The following is a 20652-nucleotide window of genomic DNA, read 5'->3' on the forward strand; positions in this document are numbered from 1 at the left end:
TTACTACAGTTTACAAGTTGGTAGTGTTAGATATATTTCCATGGATATGTGCTTACATTTCCTATCATCAGGTAACTACCATGGCTACTTCTCACCAGCAGAGCCTTACTTCATGAATTATTATGTATCTGTAGAGTAACAGATTCACATTTTTGTAGCCATAATTCACTTGAACAACACATAGTACTGAAAACAGGCTAAACAGCATGACATCATGGCTAAAACTCCAGTGTCTGGAGCCCACACTACCAGGTCCATATTCAGGCACTACTGTTTACCAGTTGTGTGATACTGGGCAGGTTACTTGCTCCATGTTGCTTGGTTCCCTTGTCTATGAGATGAAAAAGGCACTTCCTAGGGTTGGCTGGAGGAGCAAATGAATAAATAGTTTGGAGTATTCAGAATAGAAGCTACCTTTACAAATACTATACAATAGTAGGATATGATTGTTTTTAAGACAAAGCTCTACAAAACAGTCATCATTACTCATGTATTTAGAATCTTGCAACTTGAGGGGATTAAGCTAAATGATTTTAATAATAATTAAAGGTCTAGAATATATTGGATGTGTATTAATCGATAATCAGTATTGAGGGAGAGATGAGTCAAAGTAACACAAAAGTTTTAGAAAATAAGCATGACTGTGCTAAAATTGTTTCTGTCATCTTCTATAGTGGTAAATTCACAAACACTAGCAGTACCGAAGAAGATGGTAGGATGCCTCTTCTGGCTTCCTTAGCTGTGAAGAGGTGATGATGGCCACCTCAGTCCACATTCAAGCTTCTGCAGAGGGTAGGAGAACTCTTCACAGATCCTTTGATGTCAGCTTTTCCAAAGGTAGCTGAATTCTCCAGCTGGATAGTTTGAATGCAATCAAATTCTCTGTGAGAGAATAAGAGGATAAATGACTCACCCCAAGCAGATAGGCAGTCCAGATACATTCATTTTAGAGCAGTGAGTTTGAAATTTTAATGCAGTACATTTTAGTATTCTTATATCTACATTTCAGAGGGGCAATTGGAATGATATAAAATCTATCAAAATAAAATTTCCATTTTGATACACATTACAAACCTCAATTTACTATTTCTGACCCCTAAGAATGTAACCCTTTTAAGTGATACTCTTTCAGACATACTCCTAAATTGAGACAGGCGCTTAATTTTCTCCACACAAGCAATACTCTTTCAGAAAATTACTTGTATTACAGGATAAAAATCTTCTAAAGGCTGAAACTAGTACTTAATATGTGCAGCACATTTTTGAAAACCTGAGATTTAAAAAGTATAAGAAATATTTGAGTATCATCACTTTAAACATTGGTAACAATATGAAAGTATAGTTCTTTGTGACCAGGTACTTGAACATAAATTTTCTCATGATATATCAAGAATTCTACTGTTTTGGTTGTTGTTGTTGTTGTTGATGATGATGATGTTGTTTTTATTTTATAAATATAAATTTCCAAATATCACTGGAAATTAAAAGGTCAAATGTAAGGGTTTTTTATGTTATGGATAAATGTTAAGCAAATGAATGTGGTGCCCAAGATGTGACACAGTCACATTACTCTAAAATTTATGCTCACCCCCCTCTAAGCCCTACTGGCCTCTAACTGTACTTTGAAGTAAGCACTCCAGCCTCCCAGCTTCTGCTTTTGTTCATTCCTCCCTCCCCCACTAGCCTAGGTATCTATGTAGTTGTTTCCTCATGCCCTTTATATCTTTACTAAATGTCATCTTCTCATGGAGGCTTCTTCACAATTCCATCTTTTGGTGCAGGTCATGATCTCAGGATCTTGAGATTGAGCTCCCCATACTCAGGCAGGGAGTCTACTTGAGATTCTCTGTCTTCCTCTCCCTTTGTCCCTTCCCCCATTCATGCTCTTTCTCTCCATCTCTCTAAATAAATAAATGAAATCTTTTTAAAAAATCATATCTACTTTTTTCCTCTTCAACACTCACCACTGTCGAACCTGTTTATATCTGTCTCATTCCCCTTCAGACTACAAACTCCTTATTGACAGAAGCTTTCACTGTCCTCTTTATCGCCGTATCTCCAGGGCCGAGAAGAGTGTCTGGCATATAGTAGGCATTTAAAACAATTCAGTGAATGAGAAAATGAATCCAAAATCTTTGATATATGACTTGGCATTTATGAGTATGTCTGATACGGGGAATTTCAAACAAAATAATGAGGCCACAATGTAAAGAACAGATACATAGAACAAATCATTATTTCTGTAACATTCTATACATTTTAAAGGCTCTGCTGTTCCTTTCCTTCCTTAGTTTTTTTTTTTTTTTTTTAAACATACCCATTATTTTCAGAAACAGCTCTGTTGGACTCTGCCTAATTCTTTTTCAGTGCTCTATTGTGGAGGAATCTGTCTTTGAGGATGCCGACCTGCCTTTCATTGTCTTGTCTATTATATATTGTGCTCTTTTTGGGACCCACTCTCTCAAAAGGCTTTCATATATAAACAAAATTGGATTCGTCTAATGACATTTATTAAGGTGCTAAAATGTGAAATTTAACAAAATCCCTACGTGAAAAATAATGTTCTTTTGTGCAGGTAGGTTTGCGCGGTGATTCTAGTAACTGACGCTATTGGGTTAGTACCGGTTTCTCAGTTAGAGATTCAGTTCAGCTGCATGAAACAGAAAACTCAAATAATAGTGACTTAAACAAGATAAAGGCTTGTTTTTTCTTATGTAATGAGAAGTCTGGTTGCTTGAGTTGGCTTGGTGATTTGTGTGTCAGGGCTGAGATGTCTGCCGTTTTTTGGCCCTTTTCTCAAGGCATAAGGAGGGAGGAGGAAGAACAAAGGACAAAAATAACTGTCTGCTGAGTTAGAGTCTCTTTTTCTGGAGCTTCTCCAGAAGCCCCCCAAAACAGCTTCTACTTCCATGGCCTTGGCCTCTTTGTCCCACAGCCACCCTCTTTGCAAAGGAGTATGGGAAATAGGAATGCTTTTTCTCTTGAGCACATGGATGCTGCCAACAAAATTGTAGTTCCACTTAATGGGGAAGAAGAGGAGAATGAATATTGAATAGGCAACCAGCAAACTTTAAAAATTAGATAAAATTTCTGTTATCTGAAAATTAGATAAAATTTCTGTTATCTTTTTCACAAAAAGGAAATTGACCAGATCACATAGAGGAATAATGCTGGGAAAATTACCTACAGAAGACTGCATTTCAATTTTTGGGAAACCATGTAAATAAAATACTCTTTACAATATACTGTGGTTGATAAATATAAAGTCAGGAATATATGTTAAGTTCTGCAGCAAAGAACAATGAGTAGAATATCCAGATGGTTCTGTCTGTTGAAAGACATTGTTTTGACTGAGTAATGTATAGAATTCTGGAATCACTATATTATACACCTGAAACTAATATAACACTGTATGTTAACTATATTGGATTTAAAAGAAAAGGTAAAAAAAAAAAGAAGACATTGCTTAGAAAATGTTCTAAATAGCTGTACAAACTTAAGTTGTAATTCACAGTAATTCAGGATGGTTCAGTGTGGTTCATAAAGATTATAGTGATTGTATCCTAATTATTTAGAAAATATAATAATTTAAGGTACATAATTTAATAATTAAAATTTAATATTTTAAAAGGTAGATTACATAATAAAGATCTATTTTGCAAACATAAAGAGTTTAAAATATTTGTAGCTTATCTGATAACTAAAATGGCATAATATTGCAAATAAGGAATTTATGTATCAATAAGCTTGTTATTTATTTAGAATTACCTTAATGCAGAGTAAATTTAAAATTTATTTTAGAATTTAGTTTTTAACTAAAAATCATAATAACCCAGAAAATACATCGGGAATTTATTGGCAGTGATGATTTAATATTTCTAAGGGAAAATTATAAGATATTTAATTTAAATTTCTTTTATTCTAGTAACTACTTCAGAAATTACTGTAGGTGGCTTATCATACATGCTCTAAAAATAGCAAATAAGAATGAAAGAAATCAAATCCCCAAAGAAGCAATACACTTTAATTTTCGAGATGTGATCTATAATTTTACAATAATATATTTTAATTCTAAGGGAAAATTTTTTGGACCCAGTTTTTCCTTAATTTTAAATGAATGGGAACCTTGCTGACTCTGAATTAACAACAAACAATTGAAAATAGTTGGGGCATTTTGGGTGGCTCAGTTGGTTAAGCATCTGCCTTTAGCTCAGGTCATGATCCTGGGGTCCTGGGACTTTGGGTTTCACTGGTAGGCAGGAAACAGCTAACAGAGGTTTTTTGTTTGTTTGTTTGTTTTTTTGTTTTTAAAGGTTATTTATTATTTGAGAGAGAGAGAGAGAGTGAGAGAGAGCATGAGAGGGGAGAAGGTCAGAGGGAGCAGAATATTCCCCATGGAGCTGGGAGCCTGATGTGGGACTTGATCCCAGGACTCCAGGATCATGACCTGAGCTGAGGGCAGTTGTTTAACTATCTGAGCCACCCTGGCTAACAGGGTTTCAAGCAACACAATGATATGGCCCAATTTAGAGTGTTCTTTTTGTTTTTTTGTTTGTTGTATGTGTGTGTGTGTGTGTGTTTTAGAGAGGGAGAGAGAGAGAGAAAGAGAGAGAGAGAAAGAAAGTGGGGGAGGGTGGAGTGAGAGAGAATCTCACAGCGGCTCCATACCCAGGGAGGGCTCAGTTGCACAACCCTGAGATCATGACCTGAACCGAAATCAAGAGTTGGATGCTTAGCTGACTGAAGCACCCAGGACCCCCATGACCAGATTTAGTTTTAATAGATAATGAGGGTAATGACAATTAAAAGGACATATTGAGGCAGATAATGATTATCGGTAGGAGGCCACCAGGAGACTGTTGTTGCTGCCCAGGTGACATGATGAGGACATGAATGGGACATAAGGACCTAATTGAGAAGATGGCGTTGGGAAATGTTTCTCTTAGGGTTTCATAGGAACATATGGAAGTATACTTGTTTGGGTTTGGGAGTCATGACTACCTAGAGTTGACTGTAACTCTGATGTTTCTAGCTTGGAAAATTACATAGCCATCATTTAAGGAGATTAAGAATTTAGGAAGCAGAGCAGGTATTTTGAAGCAAGATAATGTGTTCAGTTTGGACATTAATTTTCAGGAGCATCTATCTAGTAGACAGGTAGAGAGATGAATCTAGAAATAGAATTGGAGAGAGATTCTAGAGTCATTCCTCTATAAATAATAGTTGATAAAAGACCTGGGAGAAAGGGACATTATCTCCATATTGCATATCAACTGAAACAGAAGGGTTAGGTAACTTGCTTGAAGTCAGCAGAGATGGTGAAAGGTTATAGGAAAAAGCCAACATCTAATCCAGGTCTTCTGATGCCAGGGTATTATTTAATTTCTTTGAGCCTAAGTTTCTTATATGTTAGGTGATGATAATGAGAGCTTCCTGATATTATTTTATTAATTATGATTAATTAAGATAATGCAAAGTGCCACATAATGACACAGTGCCATAATCAGTCCTTAAAAGTGTGTTAACTTCCTTCCTTCTTTTGTTTGTAAATGCTGATATGAGCTGACAAAGACTCTCTCTTTGGTCAAACTATGGACTGGCTCCTTTGAGCCCTCCTTCTGACTAGTCCTTGTTGTGGATGTTTCTTCCACCTGCCAAGTCCAGTTTTAGCAAATATCCTTCTAGGTCAGTTTAGAAAGAACCCTTCTACCCTTAATACCTGATCACCTTTGATATCTTCATTCTTCATTTTCAGTATTTCATTACCCTGATCTGCCTTCAACAAGAATTCTGTTAAATTGTTTTATCAATAATCCCCGTACCCTTGAAGACTTCTTTTAGTAATTTTCTATCCACTGACAACCCTCTCCACCCCAACTCTGCTCCTTAGCTATAAATTCTCAGCTCTTTTTGCTGTATTCTCTATTGAGCCTGATCTGTCTTCCCTATTGTGATAATCTTGACACCTATCACAATAGTTCTGAATAAAGCCTTCTTTACCATTTAACAAATGTCAGAATGTTTTTTTTTTTCGTTAATAGGCTCTTAATCTGACTATACCTAATAATATTCCTAGAGGTTCCATAATTAGACACTTCCTGTGTCCAGTGTGATACCCTTACTACCCAGGGCTGGTTGTTCAAACACTGTCAGAACCAAAACATAGAAAGTGGGGATCAGGTTAAGGCTGAGAACCAAGAGATAGGATCACAGGGGCAGCCAAGATTGAAAATAGGAGTCATCTGAAACTGTGGAAAGCTGAATGATTGAGCCAGAGTTATGGTTTAGGTTGAACCCAGAAAGTGGGGAAATAGCCAAGACCATGGGCAATTAGAATATGAGAAGGAGGTGCTAAAGTGATCTAATTCCACTGGAAGAGAATTTTTTTCTTGCTCAGGGATGATTTTTAAGAAGTTAAATATCTTTAGGCTCTTGTGTAAAGCCTCTTTAGCTACTTTGACATCTGACACAGAATCTATGGGAGACAGAGGTCAGCTCTGTTGTTCCATATGCATGCTTTCAATCAACACAATGAAGAGACCAGCTAGGTAAATGGAATTTTGCAATTATGGAAAGCTGAAAGTTATGATTTATGCCAGTATTTTTAATTTTTAAAATATCAGGATATAATAAGATTATTCAATATAAAACTGTCTTCACCGTAATGAATTTTGGGGGTGATAATTTAGACTGCATTAGATAATGGAAGGACATATGGGCTTCCATTATGGATGTTACTGAACATCATGTTTTAGTTGTGGGGTATATGTGTTATATATAGTTTTAGTGTTGCTAGTGTCCCTTAACTCTCCTGAATGCTTAAAGAGTGACCTAAAGAGAAGGCGGGGGGGGGGGCAGCAAGGAGAATTGCAAGCATCAGCCATAAAGGGAAAGGATGTTTGTGATAGCATCAAAAGAATAGAAAAAGGTTCAACAGCTACAGCAAATTAGTGTGTACCCATTGGAGTTTCTCAAGGTTCATACCAATGAAAATTGGTATTTCAGAAGAGATGGAAAGTGAAAAGAACTAGAAGGGATAAAGAAATTTAGATTTTTGAGGTCTTCAGGGTGTTACCTTTGCAATGTCATCGCAGACCTCAATTGAGATCTATTTGATATTAGAAGTAAAAATATTCAAACTGAATTTAAAAATGTAATGATTGGACTAATGGCATAATTTGTGTGGTCAGAAAGAAACTCCAACTGTATTTAGAGCCCAGTGAGAAGGTAGAAGGATAAAGACAGATTGGAAGACGGACTACTGTATGTGTGTGTGTGTGTGTTGTGCCCTCCTGGCCCCTGTGTAGAGACTGGGAAGGGAGGCAGTGCAGCAGTGCCCCATGTCAGGAAGAGATGGAACCTGGGCTCTGGTTTACTACATGCCTTTAACCAAGTGGGTTTCCTTCAATCCTGGGGCAAGGATAATCGAAAATTAATCTCCTATCTTTGGTTAAATGTTTATGTATGGTCATGATCAGAAATCATAAAACTGAATATGATGTTAGGGATTGATTTAATATAAAAAAGATAACTGGTAGTTTCTGAAGTCAGGCAGGTAGTCCAAATGTGAGAAAATAAATTGTTTATAAAATAATATGATCCATACTACGAGGTGTGATTTTCTCTGAAATAACAAATTTTGAAGACAGGTAGGATGGAATCCTTGCTCTATTCCTACTTGCTTCATAACCCCATTAAGTACTTAAACCCTCTGAGTCTATTTCATGTATAAAGTGAAAACAGTTATACATATGTCAAGAAATCTTGTGGAGATGATATATTTAAGGTGACTATCAGAGTCTGTGGTGTTTTAATTTTTTTTTATTTTTTGACACAAGTGAGGGTCCCACCCCCCTTTCATTTTAAGATGATGTCTTGATAACTTTGTCAAATTTCTGGCTTGTTAGTAGTTTTCACACACAAAAATTTTTTTTTCATAATAATCAGTCCCTACTCAGCCCATTCTGCTCTTGACCCTGGCAAAGGACGGCTTAACTTCTGCTATTGTAGGTTTAGTGAAAATGTGTCTTCCAGAGATACTCGGAATGGAGTATTGAGACTCTTTAAGCCACAGATGATTATAGAATTATTCCACCTCCATCTCTTAGCCCTCGAAGGGTACATCTTTCTAGTTATCTAAATGGTCAGACTCTGGGCTATCAATTGTTCTTTAGTTTTAAAAACTCTTATCGTTTCTTTTATGAACCCATATAATGCATGGAAAGAATTAGAAAATGCATATAAGAAGCTACAAACATCTTTTTCCCTATGTACATATATAGGTATATTTTAACAAAAATTGAATCATGCTATATATAAACTATTTGCGAACTTGCCCTTTTCTGCATATACAGTCATTTCTGGCAAAATGCAATGTATGTGTTCCTGAAAAACTCTGTATTTGGCAAAACTGCACACTAAAAATGACAGGACTTAACTGGAAAATAAGGTTAGAGAAGGGTATTAAAAAATCCCAGCAAACCTGTAACCAGAACACTAGCAAAAACAATCATTGGTACCTGGGGAGATAAGTTGGGCTGTCAGGCAGACAATTCAGCATGACTACAGACTGGCATGTCAGTTATAATAAAATGCAAGAACAGTAGAGTGGCAGTACCATCAACCCTTTAATTAGATCTGGAAGGAGTATACTGAGCAGGAGTATGTACAATACAGGTGGAAGCCGATCTCTGAGCCAGGAGGCTATGGCTATCCCTCTTTGAGGAAGGCATGGGTGCTGTGAACCTGGCAGTGAGCTGGGAGCTGTGCCTGTCTGGACATATGCCCCGCTGAGTAGGAAGGTGCTAGGGATCAAATTTTGTCCTCCCCAAATTCATATGTTGAAGCCCAAACCCCCTCTGGGATGGTATGGCAATAGGGCCTTTGGAAGATAATTAGGTTTCAGTAAGGTCACTAGGATGCAGCCCTCATGATAGAATTAATGTCTTTATAAGAAGAGACACTGGAGAGTTTGCTTTCTCTCTCTTTGCCATGGGAGGACACAATGAGAAATCAGCTATCTACCAGCTTGAAGAGAGTCCTCACCAGAAACTGACCATGCTGACACCCTGATGTCGGACATCTAGCTCCCAGATCTGTGAGAAAATAAATTTCTTTTTTTTTTTTTTGAGAAAATAAATTTCTGTTGTTTAAGTCACCCAGTCTATAGCATTTTGTTATGGCAACCCGAGCTGACTTAAGGCAGAAGGTGTGTGAGCAAACCCTCTTTTAACATTTATCTGTTGTTCAGCTTTTTATTATGGAAATTTTTAAACACACCTATAAGTAAAGAAAAAAATATATCTAAAAACTAGCTTCAAAAGAGATCATTATTTTTCTAATCCTGTTGCATCTGTCTCTCCAACCCTAGCCTTCACCTGGCCTTTTCCTTTGCTGAAGTATTTTTGAAGCAAATCCTGACATCATATCATTGTACTTATTAATGGCTTTGTGTGTATATATGTATATACATATATACATATATGTACATGTACACACACATACACACGTGTACATGTGTGTATATGTATATACATATGTATGTATACATATGTGTATATGTGTGTACCCATATATATAGATAGATACATATATATGTATGTATATATATCTATCTCTACTGGATGAAGACCAAAAAACCCACAAGCATAATGCCATTATCTCACCTAATGAAGCTGACCAAAATTCTTTAATATGTAATATCAAATCCATGGTCAAGTCTTTCCAGTTAAAAATATCCTTTTATATTTGCTTTCTTCAAATAAAAATTCAAGGAAAAGCCACAAATTTGTTTTGGTGGTTATGTTTTTAATTAGTTTTGTTTATTTTAATTATTATTGTTTATTTTTAGTGAAAATATTAATAAATATGTATGGATATTGGTATTTCCCCTTTATTACACATATGGCTTACTCCTCTACTCCTTGCTATATTTCCCTTAGTAGATAAATCCTAGACCACTCTACATTAGATTACTGAATTGTCATCTATTCTTTTATACCTTTTATCTATTCTTTTTATACCTCGATGGGTATACCATAGTATATTTAATCAGTCTTATATTGATGGGATTTGGGTTGTTTGTAGTCTTTATTACAAATTTTATAAATCATGCCATAATAATTAGGGTTTTTTTTGCATATTTCATAGTCTCAGGTACTTGTTTTAAATTTTCTTAAAGTTTAAACCAAAGGGCTCTTGCTGTCAAGGCAGCTTCTGAATGAATGGCTTTTCCTTTCCTGTTTATGGTGAGATGTCCACTCCTCCTATTCTGGCTCTATTTACCTAGAAAAACTTGAATATAAGCCAACATGACTCCAAATTTATATTAACTTAATTCCACTTTTTATCAGTCATATATATACAAAATATGTGTACAGAAACATGTATTACAGGACAGACTACATATACATACACCCACACCCATAACCTCCTTCACGCCACACAGCTACATTATCATTTTTAATGGCTACTGTATTAGTTTTGCATTGCATATTACCCCAAAACTTGGTGGCTTAAAGCAACAAACATTTATGTAGGTAAGGCCTGCAGAAATCTCAAGGCGCTTAAATGCTAGTACACTATGGTGAGCATGGCTTAATACATAGAGTTGTCCAATCACCGTGTTTTATACCTGAAACTAATGTAAGAATGTGTGTCACCCATAATTAACAGAAGAAAATCAAACCAAACCAAACCAAACCGTTGGGCTCCCCGCCGAGGGGAGGTGGCGCCCGGGCCAGCCGGAGGCCTCTCCTTGGGGCTGAGCGGGATGGCGAGTGTCGCGAACCCGGAATACACCCACAGAAGACACCGGGATCGGGGGATCTGTCGAAGCAGGATCTCACTTTATTGTGCGGGGGCACACCTTATATAGAGCAGCAGAAGGGAAGTGAGGACAGAGGAGGAAGAGCCAATAAGATTATGCCAAGTAGCAGTTGCTGGGTAAGGCGTGTCGGGTGAGAGGAGGAAGTGCCATAGGTTTCAGGAACCGAAATTGTGAAATTGGCGCCTTGTTGGCCAGAAGAGACGGCAAGCCGGCGCCATCTTTAATCTGGGCCGCACCCTGTGGAGGCACCTCTAGTTATGTGCCTTACACCAAACCAAACCAAACCAACAAAACCTTTCTTCAAGTATAGACTGCAGACAAATATTCAATTGGCCTACCACGTCCTTGAGAATTTTAATGAGTAACATGTTCTCTCTCCTGTTACAGGTATTTGAAATCAAAGAGATATTAGTCATTTAGTCCTTAATTCTTAACTTTAGAATTGATATTCTGTATATCAGATACTCTTGCAATTCAGTAAGACAGAGAATGGGTCCTCAGTAGAAAAACAGGCAAAGAAAGTAAACAAATAAAAGACAGAAGTGATAAACTAAGATATTAAAATATTAAAGGAAACTACAAATTACAACCAGATATGATTTTTAATTAATTCAACTGGCAAAGATTTTTTGAATAGTGTAATATCTAATGGTGACCAGGACCACATAACCAGGTACTCTCCAACATTCCTAGAAGGAATTTACATTTGTGCCCTATGACCTTCATTTCAATTCACCTAAGTTTTCTGTGCCTTTTTCCACATCTTCCCTTCCCTGCCCACATCTTGTAGTTAAAATTGGACTGTAGAATATTTTTCAGTGTTGGCTGTCACTGGGATCACTGTCACTATATACAAGACGTTAGGAAATTTCTGTCAGAGAAGTGAGAACAGTTTATCAACAAAGGCCACACCATGGCCTCTTTTTGGGTGCCAATCCTGACAAAAGGATTCTCAAGTTGCCAGGCAGGTTAAAGGCAGTCAAAACAACGGTGACAGTCATAACAAAAACAGACTTCATGGCTTGCCACAAGGATATGGGTGCTACAGAGCAGAACCATCGATATGCACCTGGGAACACATGAAGTGCACTGCATAATACAACAAACTATCTCCATTATGTGGGAAAAAAAATGTTTTTGTAAAACTTCACCTATAGAATCTTAAGTTTCTCCAAGTAAAAAAAAAAAAAAATTTTTTTTTTTTGGGAGGAAGGACTCATTGTTATGAGCTAACAGAAGTCTCAATTGGGTCTTTTGTCCTCAATACAATGAAATGGGTTGAAACTAATTGATTTCCAGAATTATTTAAAGGAAATGCCACATTGTGAAATGACCATTTTATTTAAAGGTTGTGTTTTTTGTTACTTTATCTTGCAAACAAGCTTATATATATCTTACAATTATTCCCCAAGTATGAAATAGAATTGGGACCAGAAGCCTTTTTCCTTATGTCTTTGGGATCAGGATGTAATCCTTGACACATAATATAGTAATGAAGTCATTTGATGCTTCTGTATCTCTGAGGTTCTTTACAAGATTAGTTTGATAATAAAAAAGGGAGAGGTTAATGGACAAAAGCACTCTGAATTTATAGGTCATGGATCTCTTCTAAATTAGCGGTATCTACTTATTGTCCTTTTTATTCAGTCCAAACAGAGGAAAATATTTTGATCTTTATTGTGTATTGACTATAAAAAATGGGTAATAGATGAGTGATCGTGTGATGCAAAAAGCTGAATAGATACTTTTATTCTGTTCTCAGAAGCTTGGAATCTGACAACAGAATTTGGTCTCAACACAGGAAAATTAATACCTCTTCTGTTTCTACAAGTTACTTTTATTTTTGTTGTTGTTGTTGTTGGTTTGTTTTTTGTTTTTTTAAGATTTTATTTATTTATTTGACAGAGAGAGATCACAAGTAGGTAGAGAGGCAGGCAGAGAGAGAGGAAGGGAAGCAGGCTCCCTGCTGAGCAGAGAGCCCAATATAGGCCTCGATCCCAGGACCCTGGGATCATGACCTGAGCTGAAGGCAGAGGCTTTAACCCCCTGAACCACTCAGGTGCCCTCTCCAAGTTACCTTTAAAATGGCAGTGAAAATTCTACTTCTTTTCTTACCTCACAGGGATCAGACCAAAAGGCAAACAGAAAATTTACTGATTTTCGTATCATTTAAGAATATGACAACCAATTACTCAATGTGTATTTTACTTATTGTGCATCTTCCTCTTTCTTTACTTCTTTCTTGGGCTTTATTTTTTCCCTACTACATTTGTATGTTTTGTATTTAACTCCAAGTAGTTCAGTGTAATCAGTTAGTAACATGTTTCTGAGGATATGTCACTAACTTACTAATGTAGGACATCTTTTTTGCTTCTGCCAGTTTGTCAATGTTTTATTGAATGTTCCAAATTTCCACTTAGCACAAGATATGAGAAATTAATAACCCCTTTAATCTGAGAAGCTCACCCTATTTGTCTGTATAACTGAAAAAATTTTCCAGTTAGTAATATTTATAAATTTTTCTCATATCTTGTAGTAAATTCACAAACTCTCATCAGTCTTTTATTTTTTAAAATCCAGTTAATTTGTTTAGCTTGTTCCAAAGCTTTTCCAGACACATTATCACAAATGTTTTCATTGGTAAGTATACAGTTGGCCTATTTGCTTCCACAAAACTTCTATAAAACTTCCATATATGGTCAATCTTACTAATAATCAACTTAGCATATTCTACTTATAAAATCACTGATTTGAACATTCTTTAAGAATCATTTTCTTTTGGGAGGCCTGGGTGGCTTAGTCAGTTAAGTGTCTGCCTTTGGCTCAGGTCATGATCCCAGGGTCCTGGGATTGAGTCCCACATCTGGCTCCTTGCTCAGCAGGCAGCCTGCTTCTCCCTCTGCGTGCTGCTCCCCTATTTGTGTTCTATCTCTCTGACAAATAAGTAAATTAAATTAAAATGAAAAAAGAATCTTTTTGTTTTTAAAGATTTATTTATTTGAGAGAGAGCAGGCATGTGCATGTGCAGGCATGGGGGAAGGGGCAGAGGGAGCGAATCTTGAAACAGACTCCCTACTGAGGGTGGAGACCCACTTCTGGTGGATGTCATGACCCTGAGATCATGACCTGAGCTGAAATCAAGAGACAAATGCTTAACTGATTGCACCACCCAGATGCCCCTAGGAATCCTTTTCAAAACAGTTTTACCTCATACCTTTCCTTCTCATTTACATGTAGACCCTTCTACATGATTGAAGCAGCAATTATATTCAGCATGTCCTAATTTGCATTTCAGGGTACTTGGGTCACTCAGTCACTTAGGCATCCGACTCTTGGGTTTGGTTATGCTCTCAGGGTCCTGGAATTGAGCCCTGGATCTGGCTTTGAGCTCGGTGGGGAGTCCATTTGAGATTCTTTGTCTCTCCCTTTGTCACCCACCCCATAAATAAATAAATAAATCTTTAAAAAAATTAATTTTTAAAATTAAATAAATCTTTAACAAATCTTTAAAAATATTTATTAATTTGTAGAGGTCCATGCATTTGGAAATCCAAGTTTGTACTTAAATGGTCTGTGGGTGGGTTATAAGCTTCCAGGTGAGCCACATGATTTAAATGTTGGTGAGCTAATTAATATTTAATGTATTTATTTGAGTAGGTTTATAGCTCCTGAGGAGCATTAAGTGTGGAAAGCCAGCCCACCGTAAGTACTAAGATTATGAATATTTGAAATCAAGCAGCAAAGGGCCACACCAAGTCTGCGTGATATTTTGAGAAGTGGAACATGGATCAATTACAGATCTGTTGGAGTAAAGGTTAAAACTTCTGTAGGCTCTGGTAGAGGTAATATGATGACTTGTGATAAAAAAACTCAAGGAAAGCACTTGAAAGGAAGAAAATTAGATCATTGTGACCTGAAGAGAGATTTTGTATAGAACAAGGAAGGCAATTTAAAAATATCTTTTATGTGCTCTAATTTATAAAATGATTTACATTTTTCTAATATTTGGTCTTATATTGTGTGGCTGGGAGACAGAAGAGCATGATTTTAAGTCCTGACTCCGCCATTAACTCACAGTGTGCCTTTGGATGGGATTTCTCACTTCTTCCAAACTTCCTCATTCATGAAATTAGAGAATTGTGCTAAATGATCTCTATAGTAGCATTTGACTTGGAACCCTTATGATCATATCTTGTATAAGTGATACATCATCTGATTTCTGATTACTTGAAAATAGTACCCAGTTGCATTTAAAACATAAAATAAACACATGTGAACATTTAAAAATTTTCTATGCTATTGCTGTCAGTTTAATTGTGAGGTCTAGTTCTCATTTATGCCTTAGTCTTTGAGAAAGCTAATGCTGGCTGTTAAATAGTTCTTCTAATTAGTATGAACGGTTGAAGCATTTAAAATCCTTGTCCTGCCTTTGATCAAAATTAGAGTGAAGAATATGCCTTGCTTGAACAGATTAGCATGCAAACCATGTAGCCTGAAAAGATGTGTTTAGGCTCTGAGAATAAAGCAGAAGCTAGCACATTCTGACAGCTGTGAGAAACACAAAAAATATTAATGGTGGCAGTTAGAGAGTCAGACAGAGAATAGCAATGCACAGGTGCATTATCCCTAGTGCATATATTTCTTTTTCAGTATTCATGATAAGTTTCCAATACCTTCATCTTTACACAGGCATTAGAAAGCAGTTCAGACTTATTAGTTTGACTGAGCAATAACCCAGGACAGTTAGAAGAACAATGTCTACAGGGGCATGTATATTTGTAATAAAATAGTCTTCTATGATAATGCTTTAAATATCACCATAATGACATTTTTATTTTCTAATAAAGTCATCATCATAGCAGTTTTATGGTTCTCTTAATTCTGTTCTTAACGTCTTATCTGAGTGGAGTGAAAAATTACATTAATTGCAAGCTGTTCTACTTGCCTTACTGGCCACTATCTTGTGATATAAGTTTTCATTATTTGTCTCTCAGTGTTTGACTTTAAAGGTTAAAGTACCACTTATGGTTTGGGATAATTATGTGGAAAAAATCTTTTAAGTTAATATAGAAACTCATCACTTAAGATAAGCAAAAAATATAGAAATAGCGTGAATTCTCACTTGAATGTGTCAGAGCATATGATCACATTGAATCCCTCTGCACACTCCACGAAAACCCTCAAACAAGCCAGAAATAGATATCCTGAATACTCTGTTCTCAGAATTATCAGGAGATATGATACAACGTGCACAAGGCAGGTTGCTAGTGATACTGTATATCTCTCAAGTTTATGGTCAGTGAACAGTGTCAGTCATTTAGGTCTTGAATATTTATATAAATCTATTCCTTACCCTCGAACTTCTAGTTAACTACTTGAAGAATAATGATGGAAATAGTGTTATGCTGCCTAGACACATAAACAGTAGAATTCAACCAACCCATGGAAGGAAAGTTTCCTTTCTCTACGAAATTCAGAACAAAATCTTATATGTTAGGGGCACCTGGGTGGCTCAGTTGGTTAAGTGAATGACTCTCGATTTTGGCTCTGGTCATGATCTCAAGGTCATGAGATGGAGCCCCATGTTGGGCTCTGCACTGGGCATGGAGCCTGCTTAGGATTCTCTTTTTCCCTCTCTCTGCCCATCTCCCCCTGCTCACATACTCTTGCTCTCTCTCTCAAAAATCTTACTTGTGGGGTGCCCGAGTGGCTCAGTTGGTTGAGCAGCTGCCTTCGGCTTGGGTCATGATTCCAGGGTCCTGGGATCGAGCCCCACATCGGGCTCCCTGCTCAGTGGATAGCCTGCTTCTCTCTCCCCCTCTCCCTGCCGCTCTGCTTACTTGTGCTCTCTCTCTAGCTCTCTGTCAAATAAACAAATAAAATATTAAAAAAAAAAATCTTACTTGTTAGTTTCCCTAAATTTATACTTCAGGGAAAATTGTCAGTTCTCAAATCACCTTTTATACTTGCGATCAAATGTCTTAGAATATGTACCTCTAAAAGTGCCTCTTTAGAATTTGTATTAAAATGTAAATGAGTCAGATTCAGCTCTAACCTTTAATTCTCTCCCTTTATAACCATTACTTGCTATTCAGTAACACCAGCTTGTAACAACAGTGAGATGGCCGACAATGGTTGCTGTTATGACGTCACCATATGACACATTTGGAGTCTATCATCTTGAGATCAGGGTATTTTATAACACTGGGGAAAATAATTTATCTTCCTAAAAGACACCTTTTTTCCTTGCTTCCTCTTTGAGACTATCATCCACCCTCCCTTTCATTTCTCTTTCTATAGCCATTATGTTCCAGAGGTTCTTCTGAAATCTTCTCTTGCTTGTTTATAATGTAGTGATATAGGATGGTACAATTTCATCAAAGTCCTAACTGCCAGATGTGATGTGTCAAGCGAGACTTGAGACTGGTTATGACATCAGTAGTGGGTACACACGCACATGTATATACAAACATACAATTTTTTTTAAAGTTTTTATTTATTTGACAGAGAGACAGCGAGAGAGGAAACACAAGCAGGGGGCATGGGAGAGGGAGAAGCAGGCTTCCAGATGAGCAGGGAGCCCAATGTGGGGCTCGATCCCAGACCCAAGGATCATGACCTGAGCCAAAGGCAGATGCTTAATGACTGAGCCACCCAGGCACCCCCAAACACACAATTTTAACAATAACAAAAATCAATAACAAAAATCAATTTAACAATAACAAAAATGGTTTTGATTAGTTTAAAGTGATTTTGAGTATCAAGTTTCAAATGACATAATGTTGTGTGTTATATAGCAAACTCTATATTGGCAATCCATATTGCCAAGTTTTGAGCTCCATTCTTAGAAAAGCAGATAGTAACTCATAGACTGAAGATTTTTCTTAGGTGAAGACATTTTGATTCCATTATGTTTTTTTAAATCTATAAATCTTTCTTTTTGTTGTTTCCAATTTGAAATGGTATCTACCATTATCACCTTCATGATATAGTCTTTATTTTTTCTTCTCAATCCTGTTAGAATGGAGCTCAGCAGGAGATTCATTATTTCTCTGATTTAAAAACACTATTGAAAAAAAAAACCAAAAAAAAAAAAAACCCAAAAACACCACTATTGATGAGTTCATCCTCCTTCCCCAACCACCACAAACAATATAACTTTCAGGAATTTCAGCACAGATTGTAAAGAATATTTTTACTGTCTGGATTTCACTTGGGTTTGGAGCAGTGTATTGAATATTATAAAAAAATATATATATACATGTATATATATATGTGTATATATATATATATATATATATATATATATATATATATATATATATATATAATATGATGTGGAAAGTGGATGACAGCTCTTCAGTTTAAATTATTTTTATAATTATTTTACAATGAGAAGTTGTTCCCCAACCTCACTGATCCCATGGTGGTATATTGTTAAGGCAATATAACAAATGGGTAGATTGTACTTAATAGCCTTTTCATTGAAGACCTATGGTGTTAATTCAAGTACCTATTACAGAGCTGCCATACCCAGAAAGGCCCCTCTGGCAGCACAGCAGGTGTTTGATTTCCTGGGTTTCTCAGGAGCCATGAGAATAAAATCTTAGTTTCTGCTTTGATTTTACCACAGCTGGATATCCTATCCTCATTTGTCTTTAGTCTGGACGAATAAAATCTGTTCTGTTCTTTAGTTCCGAACTCTCTTCTATTACATAATGACCCTCACTTTTCTGATAGGATATAGGATCTGTGGCTACTAGTCTAAGGACACTGCCCCTGCAAGCATTCTCTTTCCTACCTTAAAGCCTGTAAATACTTCATTAAAAAAAAATCCAACCCATAAGGGGAATGCTTTATGGATTCTTTGTGCACTTAAATTTGCATGCTCATTCTAAATGCACGCCAATTCCGATTCTCTCGCTAGTTTTACAATATTTTGGAGATGTGATTAAAGATAACAAAATTCAAGGCAGTTTTAAGGATAATGGTTAGGTAAAATTATGTGTCTGGGGGCGCCTGGGTGGCTCAGTGGTTAAGCCGCTGCCTTCGGCTCAGGTCATGATCCCAGGGTCCTGGGATCGAGCCCCGCATCGGGCTCTCTGCTCAGCAGGGAGCCTGCTTCCTCCTCTCTCTCTCTGCCTGCCTCTCTGCCTACTTACGATCTCTGTCTGTCAAATAAATAAATAAAATCTTAAAAAAAAAAATTATGTGTCTGTAGGCGAGAGGAGTTTCAGTGGGGGAAAACTAAAGGCTTTGGGATGTAACATGTATCAATAATGGTGAATCCTGAGTAAAATATAGAAGGCAGTAACTTTCTAATGGGAACATGGTGTATAAAAATCCAGTCTGACCACAATGAGATATAAATATACACCTATTAGAACAGCTAAAATAAAAAATAGTGACAATACCAAATGTTGGTGATAATCCAGAGAAACTAGATCTCTCATATATTGCTGGTGGGAATGTGCAATGATACAGACATTCCAGAAAATATGACAGTTTGTTATAAAGCTAAATGTGCACTTACCATATGAAATAACAATTGCACTCTTAGGCAGTTATCCCAGGGAAATGGAAACCTGTGTTCACACAAAAGCATATGAATAAGTGTTCATAGCAGCTTTATTTTTAATAGCAAAAACTAGAAGCAATGCAAATCTCCTTCAGTGGTTGGATAGTTAAACTCTGGAACATTCATACAATGTAATACTACTCAGTAATAAAAGAAATAAACTGGTATGTGCAGCAACCTGAACAGATCTCATGAGCATTTTTCTTAATGAAAAGATCTCAAAAGCTTAAATACTATATGACTCATTTATATAACCTTTGTGAAACAAAATTATAGAGGTGGAGAACAGAGTAGTCGTTACCAGGAGGTGGGGATAGGGTTAGGAAGGGGTGAGTGAGTACTGCAAATGTAAATGAGTAACACGAAGGAGTTTGATTGTGGTCGTGGTTTCATAGATCTGTATGTGGGATAAAATTGTGTACACTATACATAAACACACATAAATGACTCCATGTAAAAAGTGGTGAAAATGAATTGTGTAGTCTAGTTAGTAGTCTAGTTAATATTTTACCAATGTCAATTATTCCTTGGTTTTGATACTATACTACAGTTGTATGAGATGTCACTATTGGGGGAAACTAGGTTAAGGGCACAGGGACTCCAAGTACTAATTTTACAACTTCCTGAGAGTTTATTAATATATAAAAATAAGAAGTGAAAAAATTTAGAACTCTGCCCGTTTTTGTTTTAATGATGTGCGTCAAAGTTCCTTTTGTCTCTATAGTATAAATATTATGTCATTAGTCAGTTACAATGCATCTCATACTATTTTGGAGAATTACATTTATTTGTAATTATATGAGAAAAGACACTTGCCTACAATGCCAAATTGAGATGTCAAACTGGTGGTTGGCAGAGGGGAGAGGGATAATAGGATGGGCAAAATAGGTAAAGAGGATTAAGAGGTACAAATGTCCAGTTGAAAAATAAACAAGCCATGGAGATGAAGAGTTTAGTGTAGAGAATATAGTTAATAATATTGTAATAATATTGTGTGGTGGTAGATGGTAACTACACTTACTGCAGTGAGCATTGCTTAATGTATCAAATTGTTGAATCTCTATGTTGTGAATCTGAAACTAATATAACAGTGTATGTCAACTATACTTCAGTAATAAAAATTTTGAAGGATGTTGGGCTAAAATACAGGCTAAGCATCACACTGCAGAAGAGGCAAACAGCTCTTTTTACTGCCCTCTGTATAGCTGGATCTCACATCCATACCATATTTGATCTGCGGACAAAG

At 36.5% G+C, this 20652-nt stretch overlaps 1 protein-coding gene across 3 annotated transcripts in view; it reads left to right on the plus strand.

Moving 5' to 3' along the window:
• Positions 1 to 20652, plus strand: part of LOC309867026 (uncharacterized protein) — a 173056-nt gene that overhangs the window by 99089 nt on the left and 53315 nt on the right. The window contains exons 2-3 of one of the 3 annotated variants that reach the window (XM_082735250.1): positions 675 to 792; positions 3140 to 3225. In XM_082735250.1, the coding sequence (XP_082591376.1) occupies positions 675 to 753 (79 nt within the window). In that variant the 3' untranslated portion in view covers positions 754 to 792; positions 3140 to 3225. Of the gene's footprint in view, positions 1 to 674; positions 793 to 3139; positions 3226 to 20652 lie in introns of those variants that run through there. The other 2 variants (XM_082735251.1, XM_082735249.1) reach the window with 2 other exon arrangements.

The sequence above is a fragment of the Mustela nivalis genome (genome assembly GCF_964662115.1).
Source record: "Mustela nivalis genome assembly, chromosome: 6".
In the NCBI taxonomy this organism is placed as follows: Eukaryota; Metazoa; Chordata; class Mammalia; order Carnivora; family Mustelidae; genus Mustela; species Mustela nivalis.